General features: G+C 36.5%; 1 protein-coding gene across 1 annotated transcript in view; it reads left to right on the top strand.

Annotated features, from left to right (window-relative positions):
- The window catches only part of CDK15 (cyclin dependent kinase 15), a 104,407-nt gene that overhangs the window by 60,501 nt on the left and 16,398 nt on the right, over positions 1-27,508 (top strand). Inside the window, exons 11-12 of the mRNA XM_031958320.1 lie at positions 12,405-12,453; positions 24,340-24,479. Of these exons, the coding sequence (XP_031814180.1) occupies positions 12,405-12,453; positions 24,340-24,479 (189 nt within the window). The remainder of the gene's footprint in view (positions 1-12,404; positions 12,454-24,339; positions 24,480-27,508) is intronic.

Raw genomic sequence — 27,508 nt, 5'->3', positions numbered from 1 at the left:
TTTTTTTCTTTTCTTTCTTTTTCTTTTCTTTTCTTTTCTTTTCTTTTTTTTTTCTTTTTTGGAAGCAGGCTGAGAAGTCTGTGTCCTCAACTTCAAAGGGCCAGTTGTCTTATTTTGATGTGGGCAGATTGAGAAGTAGGCTTTGAAAAGTAGGCTTTTTCTTTTCTTTCTTTTTTTTTTTTTTTTTGTTTAATGTTTTCTCCTGGGATAGCTTTCAGAGCAATATATCCAAGTGTCAGTGAGGGGATCTGATGAGCACGGATTCCCAGCCTCTCAGCAGGATCATTCTCTAACCGAAATATAAAAGTGAAATATTAAAAACCCTGGAACGTGAAATCCGTCTGCAGACTAGCCAGTGTCTTGCTTGCTTGCACCATGGGAAAAAAAGATCTACTTGAAAAAGGAGGGAGGAGAAAAAAGTGCTTTGAGTAAGAGGTTTACAGGTTTAGTAGAGCATAGTAACATCCCCTCAAAGAAGTGGGTGTTGCCCTGTGACCCCCCAAAATGCTCCTCCTTTGACTCAGCCGATAGAGCACTCCCCCTCCCCCCTCTCTCCACCCCTTTCACATGCTAACTGAGGCTCCCGTGATTGGCTGAACAATAAACTGGTCACACTTGCTAAAGGACTGCCATCTTTCACACAATTAGCCAAGACACATTAATCAAACTGGCGGGGAGAACTGGGAATGTGTCGTCTCCAGAACTAACCAGTCTGTGGTGGGGGAGGGGAAGAGGACTGGGGAAGAATTTGGGTTTTCGTTAAAGAAGAGCATCAGGAGTTAGCAGGAAATAAACAAGGATGGCATGGGATTGGAATTGAGAGTCTATTATCTTAAAATCTGAAGATATTAAAAATCTCAATTCTGGGGAGGAAAAGGTGGGTGAATAAGTGGGTCCTGGGAGTCTGGCTGCTTATGGCAGAGAGAAAGAAATCCAGGTGTTCAGAGAAAGCTGAAACTTTTTTCTCATTAAAATTTGCTAATACAAAATTTTAGTATGATGTTAATTTAACTTTGGGACTTCTTATCCTCTCCCCTTTTTTGCAAAGTATCTCATCTCATCCTTTCCCCAAGAAAATCCTGGCTTCATACTTTGGAACCCACCTCTTCTTTGAGGGCCAAGAGAATTATTTCCCACAGGACATGGCTCTCAGAACATTCTATATTTAAAAAGTATTATTGATTTGATCATAGCTCACACAGGGACTGGAAGAACCAGTTAGAACCAATTTAAAAAAAAAGTCTACAGTAAAAGAGAACTGATCCCAAATTAAGCAATTTGCCTTTCTTGGGAACATGAAAAACAGTTAACTTTGAGAGAAAAATAGAATGTATAGGTTTTTTATTTTTTATTTACACTTCAGTGGTGCTGGTATCCTGCTCACATTTTCCAAATTTCCTTTCCTACGGCATTTTAATCCAGATTCCACCCTGACAATTGACCCAGTTTTGCCAGCCAAATGTGGGGGCAGTTTGAAGATGCTTCCAAGCATCTAGCAGCATCTAACAAGCCAAAGCTTACCAATCTTTTTGCAGGGTGTACTGTCACTATCCCATATGTGAATCTTCTTTGGTAAAGAAAGCCTTTTTTCTTCCTACCTAATTCCAGCACAGTTGCAGTTTTTATTTGTACTCACTTGTTTTGTCCGACTTCTTTTGCTTCCTCTGAAAGGATTGGTAGTGGCTCTGTTTGCTTCCTTAAACATGGTTTTTGAAAGCTCTCATGCTGTGTGAGCTCAAATCCTAGCATTAATGTACTGCTGTGTTCATTTCACCACACTCAAAAGCACTGAATTTAAATCCCTCTCAATTCCATTCGTGGTACCAGAAGACTTTATCCTTCTCCACTAATGGTTCCAAGTTTACATCTAGATAGTGGGGGTCAAGGACAGGAGAGGATTTAGAAATAACAGTGAATGACATTAGTCAATGCATTTGCCAAATTGGCAATTAGTCCCTGATGTGTGCAAAGCATTTTATTCCCATCTCTTTGATGCTTGTTCCCATAGGGAAGAGAGTATAGTCCAGAGAGTCCTTGGAACTTTTAAAGGAGTATCTGCTGCTGAAGTCATGACTGATTGGAGACATGAGTTCAGCAACAGGGGAGCATCCGGGATTATCCTGGTTGGTGCTCTTTCAGTTGTTAGAGGAAGGAAACCTTCACCCTGGAAGTTTTCAAATGGGAAGAATTTGGTGGAAATCTTGAAAGCCTGGAAACAGTTTTTACAAAAGGCTCTGCAGGGACTGAGAATCAAATGCATTAGAGGGAGGCAAAGGGAATCCTACCTACAGCAGGCTCTCAGATGCCTTTCTTGTGTTTTCAGCTTTCTACCACAAGATGGAAGCAAGAAATAGCCAGCAACTTCCAAATGGTATCAGATGGCAGCTTGTCAGTGACAGCCTGCACTCTCAGAAGGTTCAGTTTTGATCTGAATTCCAGGATGGATGTTTCATTCTCCATAGGACAGATAAAGATTGAAATTTAAAATGATGAAAGCCCCTATTGTGATGATAAAGAGCTATAATGCTCTGAACCCAAAGGGTTTGGACCATCTCTGTGTGTGGTTGTACATGTGAATACAATCAGACTTGTAGCTCACAAGTTGCCTAATAGCTGCAATGGTCTGTTAGTACAGTGGTATTCCTGAATACCAGGGCTATGTGCTGTTTTAACTATAGGAATGAATTAATAGCAAGAGGTTATCAAAATGAATGACAGTTAGGATCTCTAACCTCTCTGATAACCTCCAGATTTGCATCAATGAATGCCGTTTAGATATCTGGAACTGGATAGCCACTATACATCTTACACTCAACATATCCAAAACTGAGTTTATCTTTTTCCCCAAGCCCACTCCTCTTCTGACCTTTCCTATTTCTGCTGAGAGTGCAGTCCTTTTCCAAAGCACCAAGGCTCAAAACCTTGACTTCTCCCTCTCTCGCCCCCTTATCCAATCAGTTGCCATGAATTTTTTATTTTTACATTTGAAACATCTCTCACACACATCCCCTTTCTTTCCTTAGGCACTGTCCCTACTATGCTCTTAATCCTCTTTTTCCCACACTTGAACTATAGATTCTCCCGTGAGTGCTTCTCCACTCCAGTGCATTCTCCATTCAGCTTTCAAAATGATCTTCTTAAATGGAAGCTCTAACCATGTTACAAACAGTATCTTCCTGAGTAAAACACAATGACTCTGGAATCAAATATAAAATCCTTCTTGGCACTCAAAACCCTTTATAATCTAGGCATCCCTCACTTTGCAAGCTTCTTATAACTTATTGCCCAGCTCCCTAACTCTTTTTTCCCCTTAACTCTTGAATGTATTCTGCAATCCAGTGACACTAGCCCCCCCTGGCCTTTTGATGGGGTCAAAAAAGAGACCCCATCTCCTGAATCTGGGTATTTTTACTGGTTGCCTTCATATATGGAATGCTCTTTTTCCTCACTTCTGCCTCCTAGCTTTCCTCACTTCAAGTACCAACTAAAATCTCGTTTTCTACAAGAAAACTTCCTTATCCTCTTTAATTCTAGTGCCTTCCTTCGTTGGATTATTTCAAATTTACTCTGGATATAGTTTGTTCATATAGTTATTTGCATATTGTTTCCCCATTAGTCTGTGACTTCTTTGAGAATACCTTTCAGCACTTAACACAGTGTCTAGGTTGACATAGCAGACTCTTAATAAATGTTCATTGACTAACGAAAGGATTTTTCACAAGCTAGAGCATTATAATATAATATTCCATAATAAAAATTAAATTCAATGGGGATAAATGTAAAGTTTTTACTTAGATTAAAAAATCAACTTCATAAGTAAAAGATGGGGAGGAGGGAGGAGAAATGAGACAGTAATTGTTCTGAAAAGGATCTAGAGATATAATGGGGTCTTAGTGGACTACAAGCTCATTATGAGGCTGAAGTATGATATGGCAGCCCAAAAACTTAATGTGATTTGAGGTTACATGGGGAGATAGGAGTCCCACTATGTGCTGACCTTATTTGCAGTATTGTGTTCAGTTCCAAGCATTATGGCTCTAGAAGTGCCCAAGAGTGTCCAGAAGAAGGCAACCTAGATGATAAAGGGCCTTGAGGCTGTGATATATGAGAATAAGTTGAAGGAAATAGGGATGTTTAGCCTGAAAAAGAGAAGGCTAGGGTCATAGTGGTGGTAGTAGGAGAAAGTATTTAAGGCTGTTTTGCACATGGTTTCCTCTAGTTCTGTTTGTCCCAAGAGAATAGAACCAAGGACAATGGGTAGGAGTTACAAAGGCATATTTAAGCTTGGTTTTGAAAAAATAAATTCCTAATGATTAGAGTTGTTCAATAATGAGTTGGCCTCCCACTTTAAGCATAGGCTGGATGATGATTTGTCAGATGCGTTATACTGGGATTCTTTTTATATATATGAGTTGTACTAAAAGATACTAAGAATCCTTCCAATTCTGTAATTCATGTGATGCTACCAGAAAATCCAAGTCTTCTTGCCTGCTTTGAGTGACTTGCCTGAGATCTGATGCTCCCAGTACTTCTATCTCTTATTTTACTTACCCCACCTTCAAATCTTCTGCCTCTGGACTACTGATATCATTTTTGTCAGTCCTTCCCTTGGTCTAAAACAGGGATTCTCAACCTTTTTGTGTCCTGGATCCTTTTTCAGCCTAGTAAAGCCTAGGAACCTCTTCTCTGATTAATATTTTAAAATGCATAAAATAAAATACATGGGAAGACAAAGGAAACATATTGAAATATAGCTTTAAATATCAACACCAAATCAGTTTGAATAGCTGATAATTTTCCTTTCACCCTCTTCTGATTATCCCATTTTATTCATTGTCCTCATTCCCGGTACCCTGATCCAAATTGTTATTGGAGTTTTTGGGGGGCAGGAGCAGGCAATTAGGATTGAGTGATTTGTCCAGAGTTACACAGTGTTAAGTGTTTGATGTTGTATTTGAACTCAGGTCCTCCTGACTTCAGGGCTGGTGCTTTATTCACTACACCATCTTCCTTCCTTCACTACTTCCATCCCCTTTACCCCCCCATACAAGTTTTGTGAAGATCATGGCAAATGAGAGACTTAATCCTACTTTGGGTTTTTTGGAAGGAACTCCAATTTTTGCTGGTTACTACTACATATTCTGAGTTCCCTAGGCTGATCATTATGAGTAATTCTAACTGATCACTCTGTCTCTGTCTCCGTCTCTCTCTATCTCTGTATGTGTGTATCTCTGTCTCCCTCTCTTTTCCTATTTCTGTCTCTCCTTGGAAAGCTGTTGATTATCATTTTTTCCTTACACTTTGCTGAGTATCAGGGAACTAACTGGTGAATATTCTAAAACCACAAGTATTATTATCACCATCTAAAACATTTGTTGAGTCCTTAGTATATACTAAGTGCTCTTAAAAAGGACATCTATATAATTTAAATAGCTCAAAAAAGGGGGCATCTAAATTTTTTTGTCATTTAAGACAAGATAGACTTAAATCTTAAGAGTAGAAAACCTACTTTGTGGTTTGTGCCTTTCAGCCCACACTGGTTTTGGAATCTCTGTCCTAAAGTGATTAAGACATTTTGGTAACAGGTTTCTAAAATGCCCTATCAGTAGAATCATAGTTTTCTTTACTTGACTCAGAATTCCAGCAGCCTTTCCTCCCAGATGCTAATGAAAGTCCTAGCATTTGAGATGCTATGAACCATGATTGGGCTCATTACTATTTCAGTCCTAGAGCTTAGCAAAAAAGCTCCTGGGGAGTTACTATTAACATCTTTATTAACCCATTCCCCAAATCAGTCACTGAAATTAATTTAGATACACATTCCACTTTGATCTTCATTAATAGTTTCTCCTAGTCCCTACATTTATTTTTAGTTTTCTCATCTTTAATTTATTTTGTGGCAATTATTAGTTTGTATTGAGTAGAAATACATGATTTTAGAGTTGGGGGGGAAAAGCATAGCAAATCAAAAGCAGGTAAAATGATTTTATGGAGAAAACAGTCAAGTTTTTTTCAAGTCCAGGGAGGTGGTTTGGGCCTAAAGCATGGTGCTGGTTCAATTTTTAAAATAATTTCCATCCTCAACTAAACTCTAAACTAAAGAAATATCTTCAATTGAACCCTTCAGTGTTATACTAAAGGCATGCTGATATTGTTTTGATAAATGAATCTTTCTTGCTAACCATCAAATAAATTCAATTCAACAAATATTTTTAAATGTTTACTGTATAATTGACCATGAGCAAATCAGAATATTTTCCTAAAGCTGAAGTAACACTGAAAATTTGTAGCCTGTTTGTGTCTACCACAGCAACTGCTATCTTTCTGGAGGAGATGAGCTTCCTTTCCTTTTGAATAAATGTCTCCATTTTGTTGTATACTGGGATTGTTTAGCATTACAAGGCTTATAGTCTCTTCTTGTATGGTGGGGATACCAAAATATTTTATAGAGGAAGGTTTTATCAATTTCTCACCTATAAAATGGAGATACTGGACTTGATGATTTATGATTTATCTTTCAGTTCTGAATTTATGATTCTTCCATCCTGGTCTACAAAGACAAAGTAGAAGTAGTCCCTGTCCTCAAGGAGTGTTTATTTGACCATCAAAACTTGTGATTTTTAAACTTTACAATAAAAAATTTTGTAGAATAAATGGATTTTTAGTTGTGATGTATCCAGGAATATATCCAGGAATAATCCAGTTTGATTTCTGAGAGTCCTTATGTTAAAAGGCAGGATTCCCTTTGGAAGGCAACAGGGATGTCTTGGTACTATTCCTAGGATTTTTCATCTCCCCATCCTTTGAATAGATAGAATCACAAGCTAGAAAGGACTTAATAGTTCATTTAGTCCAACCTCCTCATTTTACAGATGATGAAAATGAGACTGAAAAGAGAAACTACAGTTACTCAGAAAGTACAAGAGTCTGGATTCAAATCACATCCTCTGACTGAATCCAGTATACTTTCAGCTATACGGTATAAGAACTACAGTTTGTTCCTTAGAATCAAATCCTTACTGATATACCATAAATTTCCCAATAGCTTCTTTCTGATGCCCCAAGAAATTTGATTTTAAATCTTTGGAGGAAAATATAAACATGAGTGCCCTGTCTCCACTCCACAGGATACTTTCCTCAATATTGCCTGAGAATACTTTGGCATCCTGACCATACAAGAAGAGACTATATAAGCCTTGGAGATTTTAAACAATTCCATCTACTCAAGAAATATGGCAATTGCTATGATAGACACAAACAGACCACATATTTTCATAATGTTACTTCAGCTTTAACAAAACATTCAGATATGCATACATATGTGCACTTCACAGTGGTTTAAAGGGTGTTTTTTAAGTTATCTTTAAGATGTAGCCAAAGAAGAGTAGCAACATTATTAATTGTTCAAATATATGGTATCTCGAGAATGTCTTGTATTTGATAAATACTGGGAGATATAGTTCGACAAGATAACCTTGGTCAACTATGACAAAACCATAGTAACTGGAAAATGTTTTAAGTAGAGTCCAAACAATGATACTACGGTAATGTTAGCCACTAATCAGCAAGTGTTTGTTGACTAAGCAGTAACCAAGTTTCCATTAATTGTGTATTTGACTTCATTAAACATTTATGTAAAATATAGCCTTTTGTTAGGATAGCAACAGTACAACTCTTGTTTTTATTTTATTGTTATCAAGATTTTCAGTGGTAGATTGGTTCCTTTTTGCAAATTTCTGATGTCTCTCCTTCTCAGAAATTCCATTGTACCCAAAGGGAATCCTAAAAAGATTTGGAAAGGTAAGGAAAGACAGCAAAAGTCTTGTACCAATGATTTACTACAAAACAGTTGTAATAGGAATGAAGAGGAGGCCACATACAGACCGGTTATTTTTAGATGATGTTGAAAACAGAAAAACCAATTCCTCCTGGAATGGTGTTGGGTAAAATACTTATCTATTGGGGGAGCATTCTCTCATTGATTGGAACTGTTTAACTACAGGAAAAATCAATATGAGAGATGCAAGGTCACTTTGCATCAGGTTATCTGGGTGGGCTAGTGCAAGATAAAAGCTTTGAGATTTAAAAGACTTGATTGTGCTTCCCAGATCTTGGACAGGTACGTTTTTCCATGCCTCAGTTTATCCAAGACATAGGAGGAAAATATTTCATAGTTAATCAGGAAACTGAGAAATATTTATTCAACCTCTACTATGTGCAACACATTGTGCTTTGGGGTCCAAAACTGTAATTTTAGGAAGCTTTAATCATCATCAGGAAACATAAAACCTTCCTTTTACTGAAAGAATTTATGAGACTTGGGTTCTGCTTTTGATATCATACTTCCATTTCATTAGACACAACTTAAAATCTGCATACTTGATTTAAAAAAGAAAAAACTCATTTTGTTCTTCTTATAGAGAATGAATATAATCACATGACCATGACTGAGCCACATCGATGAGCCTTTCCATAGCCATGTATCCTGCCAACCAGAGTGGAATTATGGTGTATTCAGAGGTGTATAGATAAATGTTTGACATTGCTTCTCCCCCCCAAAAAAGTATATATATGACATACTTTTAAGTTTATTTTGTGTTATTAACATTTTCCCATTACTATTAAATCTCAATACAAAATAAATTAAATCCTGTAGGAAGGATTGCTGATTCCAGAGGTGCAAATGTTCTCATTGAAAATAACAATCATCTCTTATGCACCAGTATGAGCTGGTTCCAGCAATCAGGAGGCAGATCTCATCTCAATATGAAGAAATTTTTCTAACAATTGGAACTGCCTAAAAGAGGAATATATTGCTTTGAGGGATAATGAGTTTCCTGTCACTGGAGGTCTTTAAAAGTTGGCTGGGCAATCACATGTCAGAGATACTATAGAATGGTATCCTATTTAGGTTCAAGTTGTATAGATAAAGGTTATTCTATCATACAATGAAAATAGCTTTGATTCTGGAATCAAAGGGCTCATATTTAAATTCTGCCTTTGATATTTACTGTGTTGTCTGACTCTGGGCAAGTCACCTAACCTGCAGATTTAGTTCATTAATTTATAAAATGAGGGAACTGACCTCTGAGGTTCTTTTCAGTTCTAAATCTATGAATTTATATAGTTCTCCATAGATCCTTGCAATTCAAGAGTATTCTTGACTGCAAGTTCAGTCCTTGGGAGTACCAACTAAGTTTATCAGATATGATACAAAAGTTAAACTTCAAAGAACAATGCTCCAGCCTACTATTATTTTATTCATTTTTTAAAATGCAGACATTCAGAAAATACATCATTTTCATGATACTACTAAGTAGGGGAAAGCCTGCCTAATGACAATATGGTGAGTCATTAAATTTGGAGCCCTGAACTTGAAAGACAGGTTGAGGGCCCTGCCTATTTCTCTCTCAATAACTTGCATACCCTGATTGTCCTCTTTGGAAATATTGAATTCATGCCAGGAGATTTGGAGAATAGCGTTTTTTATAATCACTGTCACTGCATTGTTTGCCCAAGGAGATTCTCTAAGTATGAACTTCAAGCAATTACCCAAGCCTCAGATTTACTCAGCACAATTTGATCTACTTATAAACCTCAATTTTTAATCAACTCTAATGATCTTTGTTCCAGAAGGCAAAGTTTCAATATCTACTTCAACTCTGTCTTTTATCGATAAGAAATCGAATGGCATGTACTCTTAGTATAAGCTAATGGAAGCAATAGCCATTTATTAATTGCCTACTCTGTACTAGGGAAGCTAAGTGGTACAATGATGGATAAAGCATCAGGCCTGGAGTCAGGAAGGCCTCAGATATGTATTAACAGTGTGACTCTGGGCAAGTCATTTAACCCTATTTGCCTCAGTTTACTCATCTATAAAATAAGCTGGAGAAGGAAATAGCAAACCACTCCAGTATCTTTGCCAAAAAACCCCCAAATGTGGTCCGAAAGAGTTGAACATGACTGAAAAGACTGAACAACAACAGCTAAGCATAAAGTTAGTTTGGGAACTTGGATTCTACTTTGGTATTTATACATGGCGTTCATTTGTTTTGCAGAGTTTAAATTACTTGATCTATTTCTCCTACTGCAAAATAGCTTCTGAAGAATGATGTAAGAGAGTTTCCAGAAGAGATGGGGGAAAATAAAGATTGTTTTCTTCTCTACCTCCCCCACTCACCTTCTGTCACTTGAAATCTGAGACAGTAGCTAGAGAAGAACAAAAGATGCACCACAAAAGCAGGAAAAGAGGAAGAAAGCCAGTGTAGCTTTGCTTTGGAATAACTGCTTCATTTGAAGGTATTATGATGAGGAAAAGGAGAGAGAACATCTAGGGGAATGAAAGGAAGGAATGGGAAAAAAGGATAAGGAAAAGAAGGTAAAAATACCTAGATGCAGATGAAAAAAATGTAGAAATGCAAAGAAGAAATGAGAATTAAAAAATACAAGATCAGTCAGAAATAAAAAGTATCAGGGGCAGGGGAAGGAGAAAACCTCAAAGGTCTCAAGGCTAATGTGAGGAATAATTGTTATGTATGGTCATACAATAAATCAAAAAGTATCAGATTGTAAAAAAACAAAAAAACAAAAAAACTAGAGCTCCAGGGGAAAAGAAATAGAAGGAGTGAGAATTTCAGTATTGTATTTATATGGCACTGGGATCTGAATGAGTGTTTATGGAATGGGAAGGATGTCATCAGAGAAAACTTGTAAGTATGCAGCATGAAAATACTTTATTTAATCTGCGATTTTAAAAAAATGAGGGAATAGCTGAATGAGAACTTTGGAAATTGATCATTGTAGTATGGTGTTTGGATTTTTTTAATTCCATAAACATTGGCAAAATCTATTTTATAGTACTTCTATAGATCCATGAATTCCACGATGTAGGCATTTCCACCATCAATGCAGGTTGCAATCTATATCCATTCCTTTTTTCACATCAGCATGGTATTGTAGATAGAGTTACACACATAGAATCTGGAACACATGAGTTCAGATTATATTTCTCATATGATTAGCTGTGTGACCACAGAGAAGTCACTTTGTCTCTGAGCTGAAGTTCCTTCAATAATAAACATAATGCTATACCAATAGGATCTACTTGGCATGATTGTGGTCAAGCTCAGAGGACATAACATATGTAAAATGCTTTGAAACATTTTTAAGCATTATATAAATACCAGTACTCATCCATATTTAAATGTAAGTACCAAACATTGTCCAAAGGCAAATAAAAATGATTTTCTGATTATCTATTTTGGATTATCCCTAGCAGAATGTCTTTCCATTGTTGCAGGTCAGATTATATGAACAGTTACCATAAGAATGCTTCTAAAATTGTACATGTTTAACATATTTTGGATTACTTGCTTTCTAGGGGAGGGGCTGAAGGGGAGGGAAGGAGAAAAATTTGGAATGCAAGTTTTTGCAAGGGTAATGTTGAAATCTATCTTTGCATATATTTTGAAAATAAAAAAAACTATTATTGAAAGAAAGAAAGAAAGAAAGAAAGAAAAAAAGAAAACTTCTAAAAGTTGACTCACCTTATTGCATTGCCTAGAGGGGGCTAGTGGCACAGTGGAGAGAGTGCTGGTCCTGAGGTCAGGAAGACTTCAGTTCAATGTAGCTTCAGATATTAGGTGGGGGGTGTAAGTTACTCAACCTCTGTTTTGCCTCAGTTCCCCCACTGCATAACAGGGAAAATAACAGCATCTACTTTTCAGGGGTATTATGAGAATCAAATGAGATAATATTTGTAAATGGTGCTCGGTATAGTGCCTGGCTCATTCTCTTCCTCTCCTCCTTTTGTTATAGTTTTACTTCATTTATCACTGGAATTATTGCTATTTTGCTCTGCAATAGAACTCAAGTTTTTCATAGGGTTATGTTTTGCAACATAATTGCAGCAACAAAATTGGAAAACTTGGATAATGATCTAAGTTACTAGTTTTCCCCATCAAATTGCTTTGTTACATGTATTTATTTTTGATATATACTTATACATGGGCATTTTGGCTCTCTTTCCCTCCCTTTCCCCAATAGAATATAGGATCCTTGAGAGAAGATACTGTTTCATTTTTTCCCCTTGGTATTCTGAGTACATTGAACTCAGCCTCGCACAGAGAAGACATAAATAAATGCTTCTTTGCCTGACTTCTTTTGTACCCCTTATAGCATTCAACACGGCCTTCTGCATATAGATGGTGTTTGAGAATTTCTTGTTAGCTCTGTATTTAGCGATTCTTTCTCTAAAGCCTTTAGAATGTTCATAAAATAGTTGGCAATGCCTTAAAGAACACTTTTGGCATAGGATTAGTTGGTTTTTAGGTGAGGGGGGATGTTCCCCCCCCCCCCCAATCCATTTAATTTTTAATCATTCTGTGGAATTCCTTTTCCAGAGTGGTTCCTGCTGAGTAAGCCCCAGAGTCTTCAGGTCGTCTGGAACAGGTAAACCACCTAGAACGTCCTTTCTCTAAGCAGAAACCAAAGAGGGAACTGGACCTAGCATCCAGTAGTATCACTAAGCACCTGCGTCTTTTGACAGTAGCCACCATGGAAATTAAGGCGGCGATTGGTAGGAAACTGTCTGTGAGTTGTTGGTTTTTCTGTATAACCATTTTACCCTCAACGCTTTCGGTCATTAAATTTGTTTTGTGCCTTCTCCGTAGAGCACAAGATCCTCAGAGGAGGGAGTGTTAGCTAGCAGGAAAACCTTGTGGGTTTATTATTCTCATATACATGGAAACTAAACATCATTGAGTGGCTATTTGGGGTGGGGGGCACTTGATTCATGGAGGTCATGCTTTCCCAGGCCCTCTCTGCGCAGTCTCAGCTCAGACCAGGGCAGACTTTTATTACCAGCTTTCAACAAACTCCAGTTTCTTTTGCAAAGAAAAACAGATAATAGGAACATTCCCAGAATAGTTAGCTAACTAAGCTGTGCCAGGCAACCTAGAGGCTGGAGAAGAACTCGGCGTCTTCGGACAATGACCAATTACAATAACCGGCATTATTTGATCGGAGACTAATTAGCCGAGGCCCTGTTCTTTTTGCTTCACTGAAGTCACAGAAAGCACATCCAGGGAAAAGGAGCTCAGATGTCAAAGGAAAGCACACTTGCACAGGTGGGGAGATACAGAAAAGGATTTCGTCTGCCAAAGATCCTATCTAAACCTGGGAATATTTTCCACTGAAAATCACGTGCATTTGAAGGAAGGCAAATTGAGTTTGCTCTTTGCGCACTTTAAAGGCTTTTTAAAGTTCATGAGCACAGAGTGGGGGCTGGGGAGGGGGCAACCAATTCAGCAGCTTAGGTGTATGTCACAAACACAAATACATAGTGAAAGCTATCAGAGAGACTTCTGGCTAGCATATCATCATGATTCTGTACTGTTTTTTAAAAGCTCAGTAGGGCCTGAGATCCAGTATCACTTACACAGCCAACTTGGAGGTAGGCTCAAAGGGACTTTCATTTATCATCTCATTCCAGGGATGGCATGAACACAGCTCTGTAAACACCCACTTGTCTGCATGCTTGGGCTGCCTAACCCCACTGACTTGGAGTTAAGGTTGCATTCCTTCATTTCCCTCAGCTGCTGAGATGTTTCTCTCCAAAGACAAACAAAAACAATAATCCACCCCCCCAAACACAAAGCACCCCCAAATTTACATCTTACAACATAGGAGAGAATTTTGCTGCTCCTAAGGGTAGGCAGGATAGCATCTTTCTGAATGCCTCTCTAAGTTTGTCCACCTTTTATTTCTCCTGTAGCATCAGAACTAAACAGCCTCCCTTGCTTATAGCATTATCTAATTGATATTTTATCCTTTAGGCTCCATTCACAATCCTTTTGACTTCTGGGACCAAAACTTCTTTCCCTGGCAGCCACTCCCTTATATATGTTGTTTTCCCCATTAGAATGTAAGAACAAGGACCGTCACCTGTTTTTGAATTTGAACAAAAATACAAATTCTCGGTTCTAATGATGCACTTAGCAGATAGTAAGGGCTTAAAATGCTTTTTGATTCATTCATGGAACATGTGAATGAAAGCTCATGCACGTATGAGCTCATGAAAAGTTTACAAAAGATTTTATATCTGCTATTAGAAAGTGTGCTGAGAAAAAATGTCACCATCATTTGATCTCATAGGGGTACCATGTTGGCTCCTGAGAGGAACCATGGTGTTCACTGGACTGAATTAGCCTGTAAATTCTTGAGTGAAATGCCCCTGGCTTGATAGCAATCACTCTGATTTTATACTTAACTAAGTACCACCCACATGCTCCTTGACCTGACCAACAAGCAACAACAAAGCATCTCCCATGTTGTTTCTGATTGGGAAATAGCAATGTGTGTGACAGGCTCGTCTTATTGTGAGCAGCTGCTTCATTGGTACTACAGAATTTGGAGCATTAAAAGAAACCCTTTCCAGCCCGGTACTGTGCTGGCTTTGGAGTGAGTGGATCTAGGTTCCAGACTCACTTTTGCCCCCTCACAACCTGTATGATCTTGGTCAAATAACCTCATTTTCTTTGTCCGGAAGATAAGAAATATGAAATGACTTCTAAGGATCTTTCTATCTCTAAATTTATAAAATTTATAAAAATCTCTGGCCCATGAAACTTATAGATCCTTTTACTTCTGAAACTGTGGTCCTATGAATTCCTGGGAAGAATGTTTGCCCAAAGAACAAATGAACTCCTACTAAGGAACATCCTGTAAATAAGAGTGAGGTTGGTGGAGAAAGAGCTCTTGCATTCAGAAGCAAGAAACTTAGATTCAAATTCTGGCAATGCTATTTGCTTCTGTGTAGCTTCGAGTATCCCTTAATTTCTCTGAGCTCTGACTTCCTCATGTGTAATTTACACATTTGAACTAGGGCAGAGGGCCTAAATCTTTTCCATATTATGGATCCACTTTAATCTACTGAAACTATGAACCTTTTCTCAGAATAATGCTTTTAAATGTATAAAATAAAATATACCAGATTATAAAGAAAATCAATTATTTTAAAATAAGGTTCTCAGTTCCCAGTTTATGAATTCCAAGATTAGATGATTTCCAAAGCTTTTTCCAGTTCTAAAAACTATGCTCCTGGGTCTTTGTGGCCAATAAGATTCCACTGAATACCCATGAGAACTTTTTGCATCTGAAGCCAGTCTATTTGTTAAGAAATCAAGGCTATTGCCATAAACCTTTAAGAGCATCCAAATTCTAGATATGTTCTGTAGTAACCAGCTAGTATTTTCCACAGTCACTTGAGATTGAATTGAATTTTACTGTTACACATATTTCTTCTTCTGAAATGAGATGCTAAGATCTTTATACACAGAAGAAATTTCAGGTTACATATATAATTGTAATAGTTCCAAATTTTAATAAGCACTGGATGCTATCACTTCTGAAATTTTAGCCAGGTGAAAGAGTGCCATGTCTTTTGAGCTGATATTGGAAGGAAAGGTCCAAGTCAGGATTCTTTTGAAATTTTTATTAATGAGCTTTTAATAATAGGGCAGACGTTCTTTGTCCTGCTAAATACTTTTGCCATGAATCTTATGGGATGTAGGAGCAGGTTCCACTCCTGATTTCGCATCATGTAGCCTACCATGAAGGCTATCTGAGGACAGAGTTGATTATAGTGATTTATCACATAATTTCATGACAACCGTATTTTTATGCCACTTTTAAGTTCTAAAGTAGAAGGTACTTCTACTCTTTGTACAAAATATTTCAGAAGATGATAATGAGAAGTCAATAGGAAAAGTGATGGAGAAAGCAAGATCAGAGATTTATTCCTAGGAGGATTTACTTTTTTCCATAAGTGCAGCCATAATACACATGGGTAATAACCTTTAGAATGAATATAGTACTTGGAGAGAGCTAATGGGGTCAAGATATTAGCCCATGAAATTCCTATTAGGGCTTCTCTTGCTGAAGGTTTTCTATTCATACCATGAAACACAGAGAAGAGGCATAAAATAAAAAAGGAGAAGCACAGATCACTGGCATCAATAATATATACTGATCCTTTGGTACCTAGCACAAGATTCACAAATACACTCTTAGAAAAACTCTTAAAGAAACATTCAAATTGTGGGGAGAAGAAAGACCCTAGAACCCAAGGCCTCATGGGATGGGATGGGATGGGTTGGGATGAGAGGAAGAAAGAAACCCTGATCCACCTCAGGTTTGCTGCTGGGAAAATCACAGGAGAGAGGAGGGGAATGGATGGAACAAAATTGAAGAGGAACTCACTTAAGTGCAAAAGCTTGGTGGCCTGAGGTGTGGTGATGGAAAGCATGCCATTTGTTAACTTGCTAATTATTCTTACTATGTGCTAAGCCCAGTTGTTTTTATACTCCTAGAGTGTAAGTATTGTCAATACCCTCTAAATTTGGATACCCTTGGGCAAAGCTCTCATTGACCCAACCCTAGTTATGGCTCCACCTGTGCTCATCATTGGCAGGCACCTGGTAGAAGAGATAAGTGCATATAGCAATGGTTTGTAAGAGTAAGTTAGGAATTATTGTCAGGAGTACAAAAAACTTTTATGTGGCATATCCCTAGGTGAGATGGACAGAACTGAAACTGAATAATAAATAAGTATTCCCCTACCCCCTTCTTTTATTTATTTTTAACTTTCCTTTTTTTTTTTTTAATTTTTTGAGTTCCTAATTTTCTTTCTTCTTTCTTCCAACCTTTGCTACCTATTAAGAAGGCAAGCAATATAATGTCAGTTATATGTATATATATATAAATATGAAATCATGCAAAACATATTTCCTTATTAGCCATGTTCCCAAAAATGAATAAATAAATAATAAAGAACATAAAGAAAGTGAAAAAATGCTTCAATTTGCACTAATGCATCTCTGTTTGGAGGTGTGTAGCATTTTTCATCAAGGGTCCTTTGAAATTGTCTTGAATGATCATTATATTGATTAGAGTAGCTAAGTCTTTCACAGTTGATCATTATAATATTGCTGTTACTGTGTACAGTGTTCTCCTGGTTCTGTTCATTTCCCTTGCATCAATTCATATAAGTCTTCCCAGATTTTTCTGAAACCTTACCCCTCATCATTTCTTTTAGTACAATAGCTTTCCATCACAATCATATACCACAATTTGTTCAATCATTTTCCAATTGATGGGCATTCCCACAATTTCCAATTCTTTGCCACCAAAAAGAGCTATTAAAAATGTATTTGTACATATAGGTTCTTTTCCCTCTTCTTTGATCTCTTTGACATACAGACCTAGTAGCAGTCTTGCTAAGTCTAAAATTATGCGCATTTTAATAGTTACCTCTTGGTTTTAGTTTCAAATTGTTTCCCAGAATGGTGAGACCAACAATGCATTAGTTTTTATATTCCCTCCAGCATTTGTCATTTTATCTTTTGGTCTTGTTAGCCAAGCCCATGGATGTGAAGTGGCTTCTCAGAGTTGCTTTAATTTACATTTCTTTCATCAGTATTGATTTAGAGCATTTTTATGTAAATATTGATAGCTTTGATTTCTTCTCCTGAAAACTGCTTGTTCATATCCTTTTACTATTATCAATTGGAGAATAGCTCTTAATTTTATAAATTTGTCTCAATTCCCTATATATTTGAGAAATTTGGTCTTTATCAGTGAAATGATGTAAATTTCCCCCATTTCCTGTTTTTCTTTTCTAGAGTTCTCTAAATATTCCACTACATTATCTTCAAAGGATAGTTTTCTTTCCTCATTGACTATTTTTATTTATTTTTTTCTTACTTTACTGTTATAGATAGCATTTCTAATGGCAATAATGAATAATCTTTCATTCACTTTTGATCTTAATGGGAAGACTTCAAGCTTATCCCCATTACAGAAAATGTTTACTCTTGGTTTTAGATAGATATTATTTAAGGAAAACTCCACTTGTTCTTATACTTTCTAGTGTTTTTAGTAGGAATGGATGTTGTATTTTAACAAATCTGCCTCTATTCATATAATCATATGATTTTTGTTGTTTTTCTTATTGATATGGTTAATTATGCTTTTAGTTTTCTTAACATTGAGCCAACCCTCAATTACTCACAGAAATCCCACCTGTCAGAGTATATGATTTTATGATATATTGCTTCAATCTCCTTGCTAGCATTTTATTTAAAATTTTAAATCAATTATTCATTTTTATTTATTCATCTTTTTTTTTCTTACTCCTCTCCTCCCTCTCTCCCTTCCTTTCTCTTTCTCTCTCTCTCTCTCTCTCTCTCTCTCTCTCTTTCTCTCTCTCTGTCTGTCCGTCTCTATCTGTCTCTCTCTCCCCTTTTCTCTTTTGATCATTATCCTGTCCCTCCTCAAAATTCTGCTTTGCTTCTGACCTCTTCCTTTCTTAATCTACTCTCCCATTTAATACCTCCTCCTTCCCCACTTTCTCTTATCCTCTTCCTCTTCTACTTCCTTGATTTCTATATCCAGATGACTGTGCAAATACATTTTTCAACTAATTCAGATGAGAGTGAGATTCAAGCATTGTTCCCCATCCCCACTTTTTCTTCTCCATTATAAAAGCTCTTTTTTGCATGGCTTTTATAAATAAGTAAATTACACCTCTTCTTCCTCTCCCTTCTTCTAGTGCATTCTTTTTTCTTACCCATCCATTTTTTGAGATCATTCCAACATAAGGGATTCACTCCTCTATTCTCTGTTTATGTAGAGCCCTTCTAACTGCTTTAATAATTAGAAACATCTTAGGAGCTACATGTATTATCTCTTCATACACAATTCAACCTTATTGAGGCCCTTATATTTTTCCTTTAATGTTTACCTTTTTATGCTTCTCTTGAATCTTGTGTTTGAAAGTCAAACCTTTTATTTATCTCTGGTCTTTTCATTAAGAATGCTTGAAAATCTTCTATTTCATGGAATATCCATTTTTCCTCCTGAAGGATTATATATATATATATTTTTGTTGTTCTATTCCTAGGTCCTTTACTTTCTGGAATATCATACTCTAAGCCCTCTGATCCGTTTACATGAAAGCTGCTAAATTTTGAGCGATCCTAACTGTAGCTTCATGATATTTGAAAGGTTTCTTTCTAGCTGCTTAAAGCATTTTCTCTTTGATCTGGGACCTCTGGAATTTGAGTATAATATTCCTGGATATTTTCATTTTGAGATCACTTCCAACAGGTGATCAATGGATTCTTTAGATTTTTATTTTACCCTCTGATTCTATGATATTGGGTAGTTTTTCTTAATAATTTCTTGAAATATGATGTCTAGGCTTTTAATTTAATTATGGCTTTCTGATAATCCAACAATTTTTAAATTATCTTTCCTCAAACTATTTTCCAGGTCAGTTATTTTTCCAATGAGATATTTCATGTTTTCTTCTTTTTTTCATTCTGACTTTGTTTTATAATTTCTTGATGTCTTGTGAAGTCATTAGTTTCCACTTGCTTAATTCTAATTTTTAAGGAATGATATTTTTCATTGAGATTTTTTACCTCTTTTTCCATTTGGCCAATTCTTTAAGAAGTTATTTTGTATGGTTATTTCTTGTGCCTCTTTTACCAAGCTGTTAATTGTTTTTTCATAATTTTCTTCCATCATTCTCATTTTCCCCCCCAGCCTTTCTTCTGCCCTCCACTCTTATTTGATTTTTAAAATATTTTTTCACTTTTCCAGTAATTCTTATTGGTCAGTTTGTGGCCAATGTACTTTTTAAAATTTGAGGTCTGCTTGTAGCTGTTTTGACATTATCTTCTTTTGAGTTTATCTTGATCTTCCCTATCACCATAATAAGAGATCATTTATTTTATATATAAAATAATAAATGATCTCTATTATTATTATATGTTATATTTTAGAATTGTTTGGAGGGGAATGTTATAGGAACTTAACTGTAGTGCTTCCTCTATTCTGCTATCTTGGTTTTCATAACTATTTTCTGATTAGTTGAATCAGAAGTTTTATAATCATTGGTTGCTAGTTGTTACTTCTGAAATTTTGACTAGTTGGAATATAACTAAAGTACCCTGCAATCCTTGAAATGATAATGGAAAGAAAAGTACATGATAGGATTTACCCTCCCCCCATTATTAATGAACTCTGAATAATTGGTTTGATGTTCAAGGGTCTTTACAAGCCATCTAATCCTATCTTGTAATTTTAGATGTTAATAGGGGACTGGCCAGTCAGCCCATTCTTTATTCTGTTATGCAGTGTGCTCTGCTGATACAATCACTATATAGAATCCAGAACACACTCAGGTATTGTTTCTGGTCTGCTTACTACCCAAAGAAGTCCTTTTTGATTAGATGTTTAACCATAACTGAGAGTATTTACAAGAACAAAACATTTTTCTTTTTTTTTGAGTGACTGTATTTAAGGGAGGAAATAAGGACTGCCTGATAGGGCAGTTCTACATGAACCTCCTCCACGTGGCCCATAAGCACATGGCCCTGCTGTTGTTTTCATTTCTCTTGTGTCTATTCTTTCCCATTTGGGTAAAGTAGTGTTTAAGATATAATGTACCAGACTGCAATCTTACAGCTTCAAAAAGAAAGAAAAGTACTGCCATAGGCTAAGCACTAGAATCCAGGCCAAGGTTTGTGATCTACCAGATCAGCCAATTTTAATTCTAGTCTTTTAGGATTACTTCTTAGATTAGGAGGTGTATTCTTTAATGCTTTTGACTTGATCCTCATTCTAACATGTTCTCCAAAATAAATCACCAGTGATTACCAACCCCGATCATCAAACAATTTAGCTTTTGCAAAAAGACAACAATCTCCTTTATACCTCTTTGGTGTCTGGGGAGAGTGGATTAATGCATAAAATAGTTTCTATAAAACATTTTCCCCACCAAGTTAACTTCTGAATGTGACATAGCCAATAGATAAGACCATTTCTGTTGTAAGATTCAGCATCGTGACTATGGAGTTAGTACTGGTGATCTGGGGCTGGCTGAAAGACTGTAAATTCTGGTTCTGGCATCTAGAAACTCAAGCTGACATTTTGAGGTACATAAAGTCATGAAATACATAAGATAGAGTATAGTCTGTTTTCAATACTTCTTCATCTAAAGCAAGAAAGAGTAAACTTTCTTTAAAGTGACTTATCCAAGGCCTAGCAAGTTAAGTGAATGGTAGGGCTGATTTTTAAACTAGGACCCTCTGACTCCAAATTCATTATTTTCACTATTCAACATTGCTTACTATTTCTTCACTTGTCTAAAAAGTAATGAAGGATGAACTCCCAAAGGATTTTAATTTAATGAACTACTTGTAAGTAGTAACTGCACCAGGGCTTCCTCACTTTTTCCTGACTACAGAATGACTTTTGGATTCCTGGAACTCTTTTGATCAGTGGCAAGGGTGAATTCAATCTATGAGTATCAATGGTTAGCAGAAAGGGGACTGATAGGAAGAGAAAGAAAAATTCTTGAGAAAAACAACAGTTTTAGAGAAAAGGGTTATAGAGATAATAGTCTAGAAACTGAATTGGTAAAGCTTTAAGATCAGAATCTATCCACCAAAAGTCAAAATTTAGGAAAGATTTATAGGAATAAGAGTCTGATCAAAACAATTGAAAAATACAAAGGCAGGGATGGTCTGAAATCAAAGAAAGATGCTGTAGGCTTTAGGACTGCCCTCCAGGGACTTTATAATCAAGTTATGGAATAATCTCTATAAGAAAGTGGCAGACATCTTTCCTTTAGATCAGAGAGAACAAAACTGTGTATTGATAAAACATAAAACAGAACTGATCCCCTTGGGACAAGTCAGATGATGTACTGTCATGGAACTTTGCTTCTTTTCTATAAAGCAAAGAATCTAAAGGGTTACCTTGGTGGACTGGCAACCTCAAAGTGACAAAGACCTGATTTCAAGTTCTATATCTAACACAAACTGACTGTGTGACCCTCGGGAAATTTCATAACCTCTCAATGCTATGGACAACTCTCTAAGAATATAAGGGGCAACTGCATCAGTAGAGTGAGTTTTCTTATTCAGAGGTTATAGAAAAGGTACATTAATAGGGAAGTTCTTTATGGGGAGTTCTCACTTATGCAATCACAATTTTGGTGCCATTCTATCCCTTATGCAGAGTGCTATAATTGGCGGTGGGGAAGATGTAAGGATTAAGTCAATTATAAAATGGCCAGTAGTTCTGTGAGATTTCCATCTGCTTCTGTAGTAGTGGTGGCAGATGGTGACAGAAAAGGAGGCTAATAATACACCTGTAGATATTAACTTACCCTTTGGAAATCTAAGTATCTCCAAAAAGACATCGGTGACCCTCCAGCATCTGAAGCACAATTGTCTCTCACATATGGGATTTGGCCTTTTGTGTTTGCCCCTGTATGCATGTCTGCATGGTATGCCCACAGATCCCATGGTGTAAGTATTTGTTTGCATGTGTTCCCTCAGCTTATGAGGGGCAATGTCCCAACAATATTTTTCTTACTGTGTTTTTTTTAATGACCTTGCTTTGGCTTTGAACTAATTGTACCCTCTGGCTAGGGAGGAAAAATAAAAACTTCTTTAAATAAGAGAATTTTGAGTGAATTGAGACCCATAGAGAACTGTGAACTTTGCTATAGCTTCTCTGGGAGCCATACATGCAAGAGAGAGGTGAGAGAGGTGACTGAGGTTGCAGCATAGTATATGTTATTTTCAATGCTCCTTCATCTAATATGGGAAAATCATTATTATAATATATATAATACAAAAAATGTCAAATAAGTTCTTGGTTCTGTTTCTACATGCTCAGCCGCAACTTCCTTAAGCTACTTGTTCTCTGTTAAATTGAACTTTGTCTGTAACACATCTACAGACAAGGATTGTGGGAGTAGCCCCTAGGGTAGTGTCCTGCTATTCATTCCTCAGGCCAGTATACTTCCTATCAGACTATAACAAGATCTAATGAATTAGTATTTGTAAATTATAATCCTCTCTCTTTGGACTCAGTCTATGATGAAAGAGAATGTTTGTTAATTTATAAATTATTACATACATTCAGAAGGGTCACTTTTAATGTGGCTTTGAGATGTGGTTTTTATAGTCTTCAGTATAACAACTTACTGCAGTTAACAACTTCAGTATGGCATTAGTATAACAACAACATTTTTTAAAGTGTTGGATACTAAGAGTTTAAGATTCTCTAGCTTAATAGGTAAATTTTATGTGAGATGATGTAATCTGAATTCTTTGAGCTAAGGCTTCTGACGTCACTGAAAGAGGGATTCCAGGAAAGGAGAAAAATATTTAATTTGTCTTCCATATCAAAATAAAATAGAAATTTAAATCCTAGGATAAAAAAGTTGTTCTAATTTTGTTTACTTGTGCATTTTCTAGAGTATTTCATTAGGATGAAAATTAGTTTTAGGTAGTCCTTGGCTGAGACTCAGAAGTCAATGAATGCTTAATAATTTTGACTATCGGAGACAGCAGAGTTTTCCTAGCTTGGCATTCAGTGATTAAATTTATCTGCAGATCATAGTGTTAAATGCACAAAAATAATTATATTCCATGAATGAAGTATACACTTCCAAAACTTGTAACTAAGTATGAATACCCAACTCCATACAAGGCTGAGTTACAGTGGATGTGGACCATCAAGGCATTATACATAAATAGGGTTCTAATTATTTTAGTGATTCCTCCTGTAAGGAATGTGTTTTGTAAACCTTAATATACTGTAGAAACATGTACTATTATTATGTTTTCATTATTATTGCTCTACTCTATCATAGGGGAAATAAGATGATTTCATTACTGATCTTCCCTGGGATTTGAATTTTAGAGGCACTGTAGTTTTTACCTGGGATATGCCATCTGGAAATTTTCCCCTGCTCCTGAGCTGGGCAGCCATGGAATCTGCTGACCCTGACAACCTGTGCCAGGACCATCTACTTAATTGGGTTCCTGACCTAGTACATGTTCTATCACACTGCAATCGTTAATTATAGATTTCTGTTTTTATAATTATAATCCTGTGTGCAACTCAGTGTCCAGAGACATTGGGAAACAAAATGAAATAAAAGAATAAAGCTTGTCAACTTCTTCTATCTCATTAATAGGGTAGTTAAGGATTTGGTTGAGGCAAAAGAGAAGAAAAAGGGATGAGGGGCTATTTTCTCACTTGCATATTAACTAATCCCTGGAAAGTTCAACTTAAAACACACACAGGCTCACACACACACACACACACACACACACACACACACACACACAATCTTCTGAATCTTGCTGCCTCTTACTTTTTAGGTTTTTTTCTCCCTTTTGCTAAGGGATGTTTCTTTTGGAAGGAAGGTCTCTAGAGAATCTTCATTTTTCTCTCCTATTTTTTCAGGTTGGGCAAAATTCCAGGAGCTGAAGACCTAGCTTCTCAAATGCTCAGAGGTTTCCCAAGGGATCGGGTCTCCGCCCAAGAAGCTCTTGCCCATGATTATTTCAGTACTCTACCAGCCGAGTTATACCAGCTTCCAGATGGTATGTAAGTGTGTGAGTGTGTGTGTATGTGTGTGTGTGTGTGTGTGTGTGTGTGTGTGTGTGTACACACACAAACTATTTTTAGATGCTAAAGGATTAGAGTATTTGCAGGAAAGGAAAGAGACCTTCGAGATGAGCCTTCTTGGGAGAGCCAAGATAGGGTCCACAGCTTGTTGGATTTCCTTATGAGCCTATCAAATTTGAAAGTAGTGATGGAGTGGGACTAACAAGGCCCTCCTGAGCCATAATATCCAACATGCTTTCAATTATAGTCTGAACATTTCATGCATACATTTATATCCAAGAGATGGAAAGATGCCTGAAAGTTGCTTTGCTAAGGATATCGGTAAAATCAAAACCAAGTTTTCAGACTCTGACCCTCCCCATTTTGTATGTTTACATATATACAAATATATATATATATATGTATATAAAATACACTGTATATTTTATACATATTACATCAGATATAAACATTATACATATGGCATTCTACATATGTATATGATAATTCCATTAGGACTAACAGTAGCACATGTTTTTGCAGTCCTTTAAAGCTGATAAAATATTTTGTATACGTTATCTCTTCTGATCCAACCCTTGTGACAATCCAGATGCCATTATCCTCTTTATTCTAAAGATAAAGAAATAGAACCTAAGAGAAATTAAATGGCTTGCCCATGACTCAGGTTTTGAACCCAGCTTTTTGCCTCCAAGTCTACTACACCATCCACTGTACTATACTGCCTCATTGTTAAATGATCCATGATTTCCTCAGCATAACTACCTCTTTCACTGATGGATCTTGACCCCTCTGTGCCTTATGAGACAATCTTCATTAGCTTCTGTGTAAAAAGCATTTGTCAGCTGGGGACCAATCTTTAGGTGATGAATTTCTCCATGACAGATAGAAAAAGCCATCTCTCATTCCTTACTAAACAAACATGTTAATGGATATATGGTAAAATAAATATCAAAAAGACTGATCTGTTATATCACTAGCATAGATAACTCCCTCTACCAAAGCATATCGGCACCTTCTCTGTAACTTCAAGTCTTCAGGGCTTCAAGATCTGCTCTCTAGCCACAGCTGTCTCTATATGTTTTTGTTATTCAGTTGTGAATGACTTGTGTCATTCTCATTAGAGTCATTAGATATTGTAATAGTTTGCCATCTCCTTCTCCAATGCATTTTACAGATGAGGGAACTGAAGAAATCAGGGTTAAGTGACTTGCCCAGGTTCACACAGCTAGTAAATGTCTGGGGCCAGATTTTAACTTGGTTCTTCCTGACTGCCAGGTTCAGCATTCTATCCACTGAGCCACCTAGCTACCCTAGCATAATATCATTTGCCCTTTTGGTGAATATATTATAATATTACTATATATCTATTTATATATTTATTACATCTAGGGAGGAAAGATAAAATGAACAAATAAATGCAAGATTTTTATCAGATAAAATTATACTACTAAATTGCCATAGCCAAAGGATGGAAATGGGCACCGAGTGAGGGACAAAAGAGAAAGAATCCCTTTTGGAAGGTACATCTAAAATACTTTGTAAAGAATTTTCTCTGTTGGAGTCACCCTTCTTGACCTAAAGTCACAGTCTAACTCTTGTTTACACATTGAATTCTATGGTTTAAATTATTTTAATTTACTCTGAATGACTTTCTGTTTCTCATAATTTTATCTTTTGTTTTTTTATCACCCTATTCCAAGACCTGAAAATATCTTAAACTACTACTGAGAATGAATGTCTAGATCCTGGGAGAGGGAAGGGTGAGAAAAGGACAAATGACCCTCAGGAATGCAGGTTTAGGAGGAGCTTACATTTGGTAATGTGTGATCTTGGACACCAGTTTACCATTCTTAAAAAAGAGAGTCTTGAATTTCTTAGGAATGGACTTGCTGTTAGAAGTAGATTCAAATAGGAATTTTGGCTCCCCCAACTTAATTAATTTTGCTACCTTGAATAAATCCTTTTGATTGGCTGAACCTCCATTTAAATTTAAGCCTCCATGTAAAAGAGAGATATTACTTTTATTGTCTCCTTCATAAAGCGAGAAAATAAATTTGCAAAATGTAAATATCCTTATGAAGGTACAGCTAGGTGGTGCACAGTGAAAGAAGGCCACGCCTGAAGTCAGGAAGACTCATTTTCCTGAGTTCAAATTTGACCTCAGACATTTACCGGCTATATGATCCTGAACAAGTCATTTAGCCTTGTTTGCCTCAGTTTTCTCATCTATAAAATGATCTGTACAAGGAAATGTTAAAGCACTCCATTTTTGCCAAGAAAACCTCAAACGAGTGAGAACAACAATATCCTTATCAAACATAAAGACAAAAATAGACATTTAAAATGTTTATGTGAATAAACTCAAAGATCCAGAGATAAACATTGAACTTTTCAAAACCTTAGGTTCCTTATCTGTAAAATGGGAATGATTATTCTGGTAATTCCTACCTCACAGAGCTATTATGAGAAATGTGCCATGCAAGTCTGGAAGTTTAATATATTTATTTGAGTTTTTGTGATTATTATACAAACACTCAAGGAAATTAATGGTGGGACCAGAGGGAGTATTGATTCGGGGAATTGTCTGTATGGAGAGAGGTGAGTCTAAGCCGTTTAGAAGAGGAAAAGGTCACATTTGGTGGAAGGGGTTTTTAAAGGTTTTCCTTTTATTCTTGTCTTAAATAAATATATATATATATATATATATATATATATATATATATATATATATGTAAGTAGTGTGCCCTTTTCTTATGTGTGTGCATCTTCACATGCTAGGGCACCCTGTTAACTATTTAGGGAAACAAGGTCCACTCCCCATCCTGCTACTTCTCCTCTGTAGCCCCATCTCTACCCATTAGTCTATCATGCTGAGCCTTTCCAGGGCTCTTCAAAGATGGCTTTCTGGGCACCCATCCCTTGCCTAGAGGAGGGTAATTAAGAGGAAACTGTCACTGTCCAACCTGACACATTGTTTGAAACTTTGAGTTTTTTTATTTTCCTG

Source organism: Sarcophilus harrisii, chromosome 3 (genome assembly GCF_902635505.1).
Source record: "Sarcophilus harrisii chromosome 3, mSarHar1.11, whole genome shotgun sequence".
NCBI classification, from domain to species: domain Eukaryota; kingdom Metazoa; phylum Chordata; class Mammalia; order Dasyuromorphia; family Dasyuridae; genus Sarcophilus; species Sarcophilus harrisii.
The sequence above is the reverse complement of the archived record's forward strand: the minus strand, read 5'-3'. Positions and strand labels throughout refer to the sequence as shown.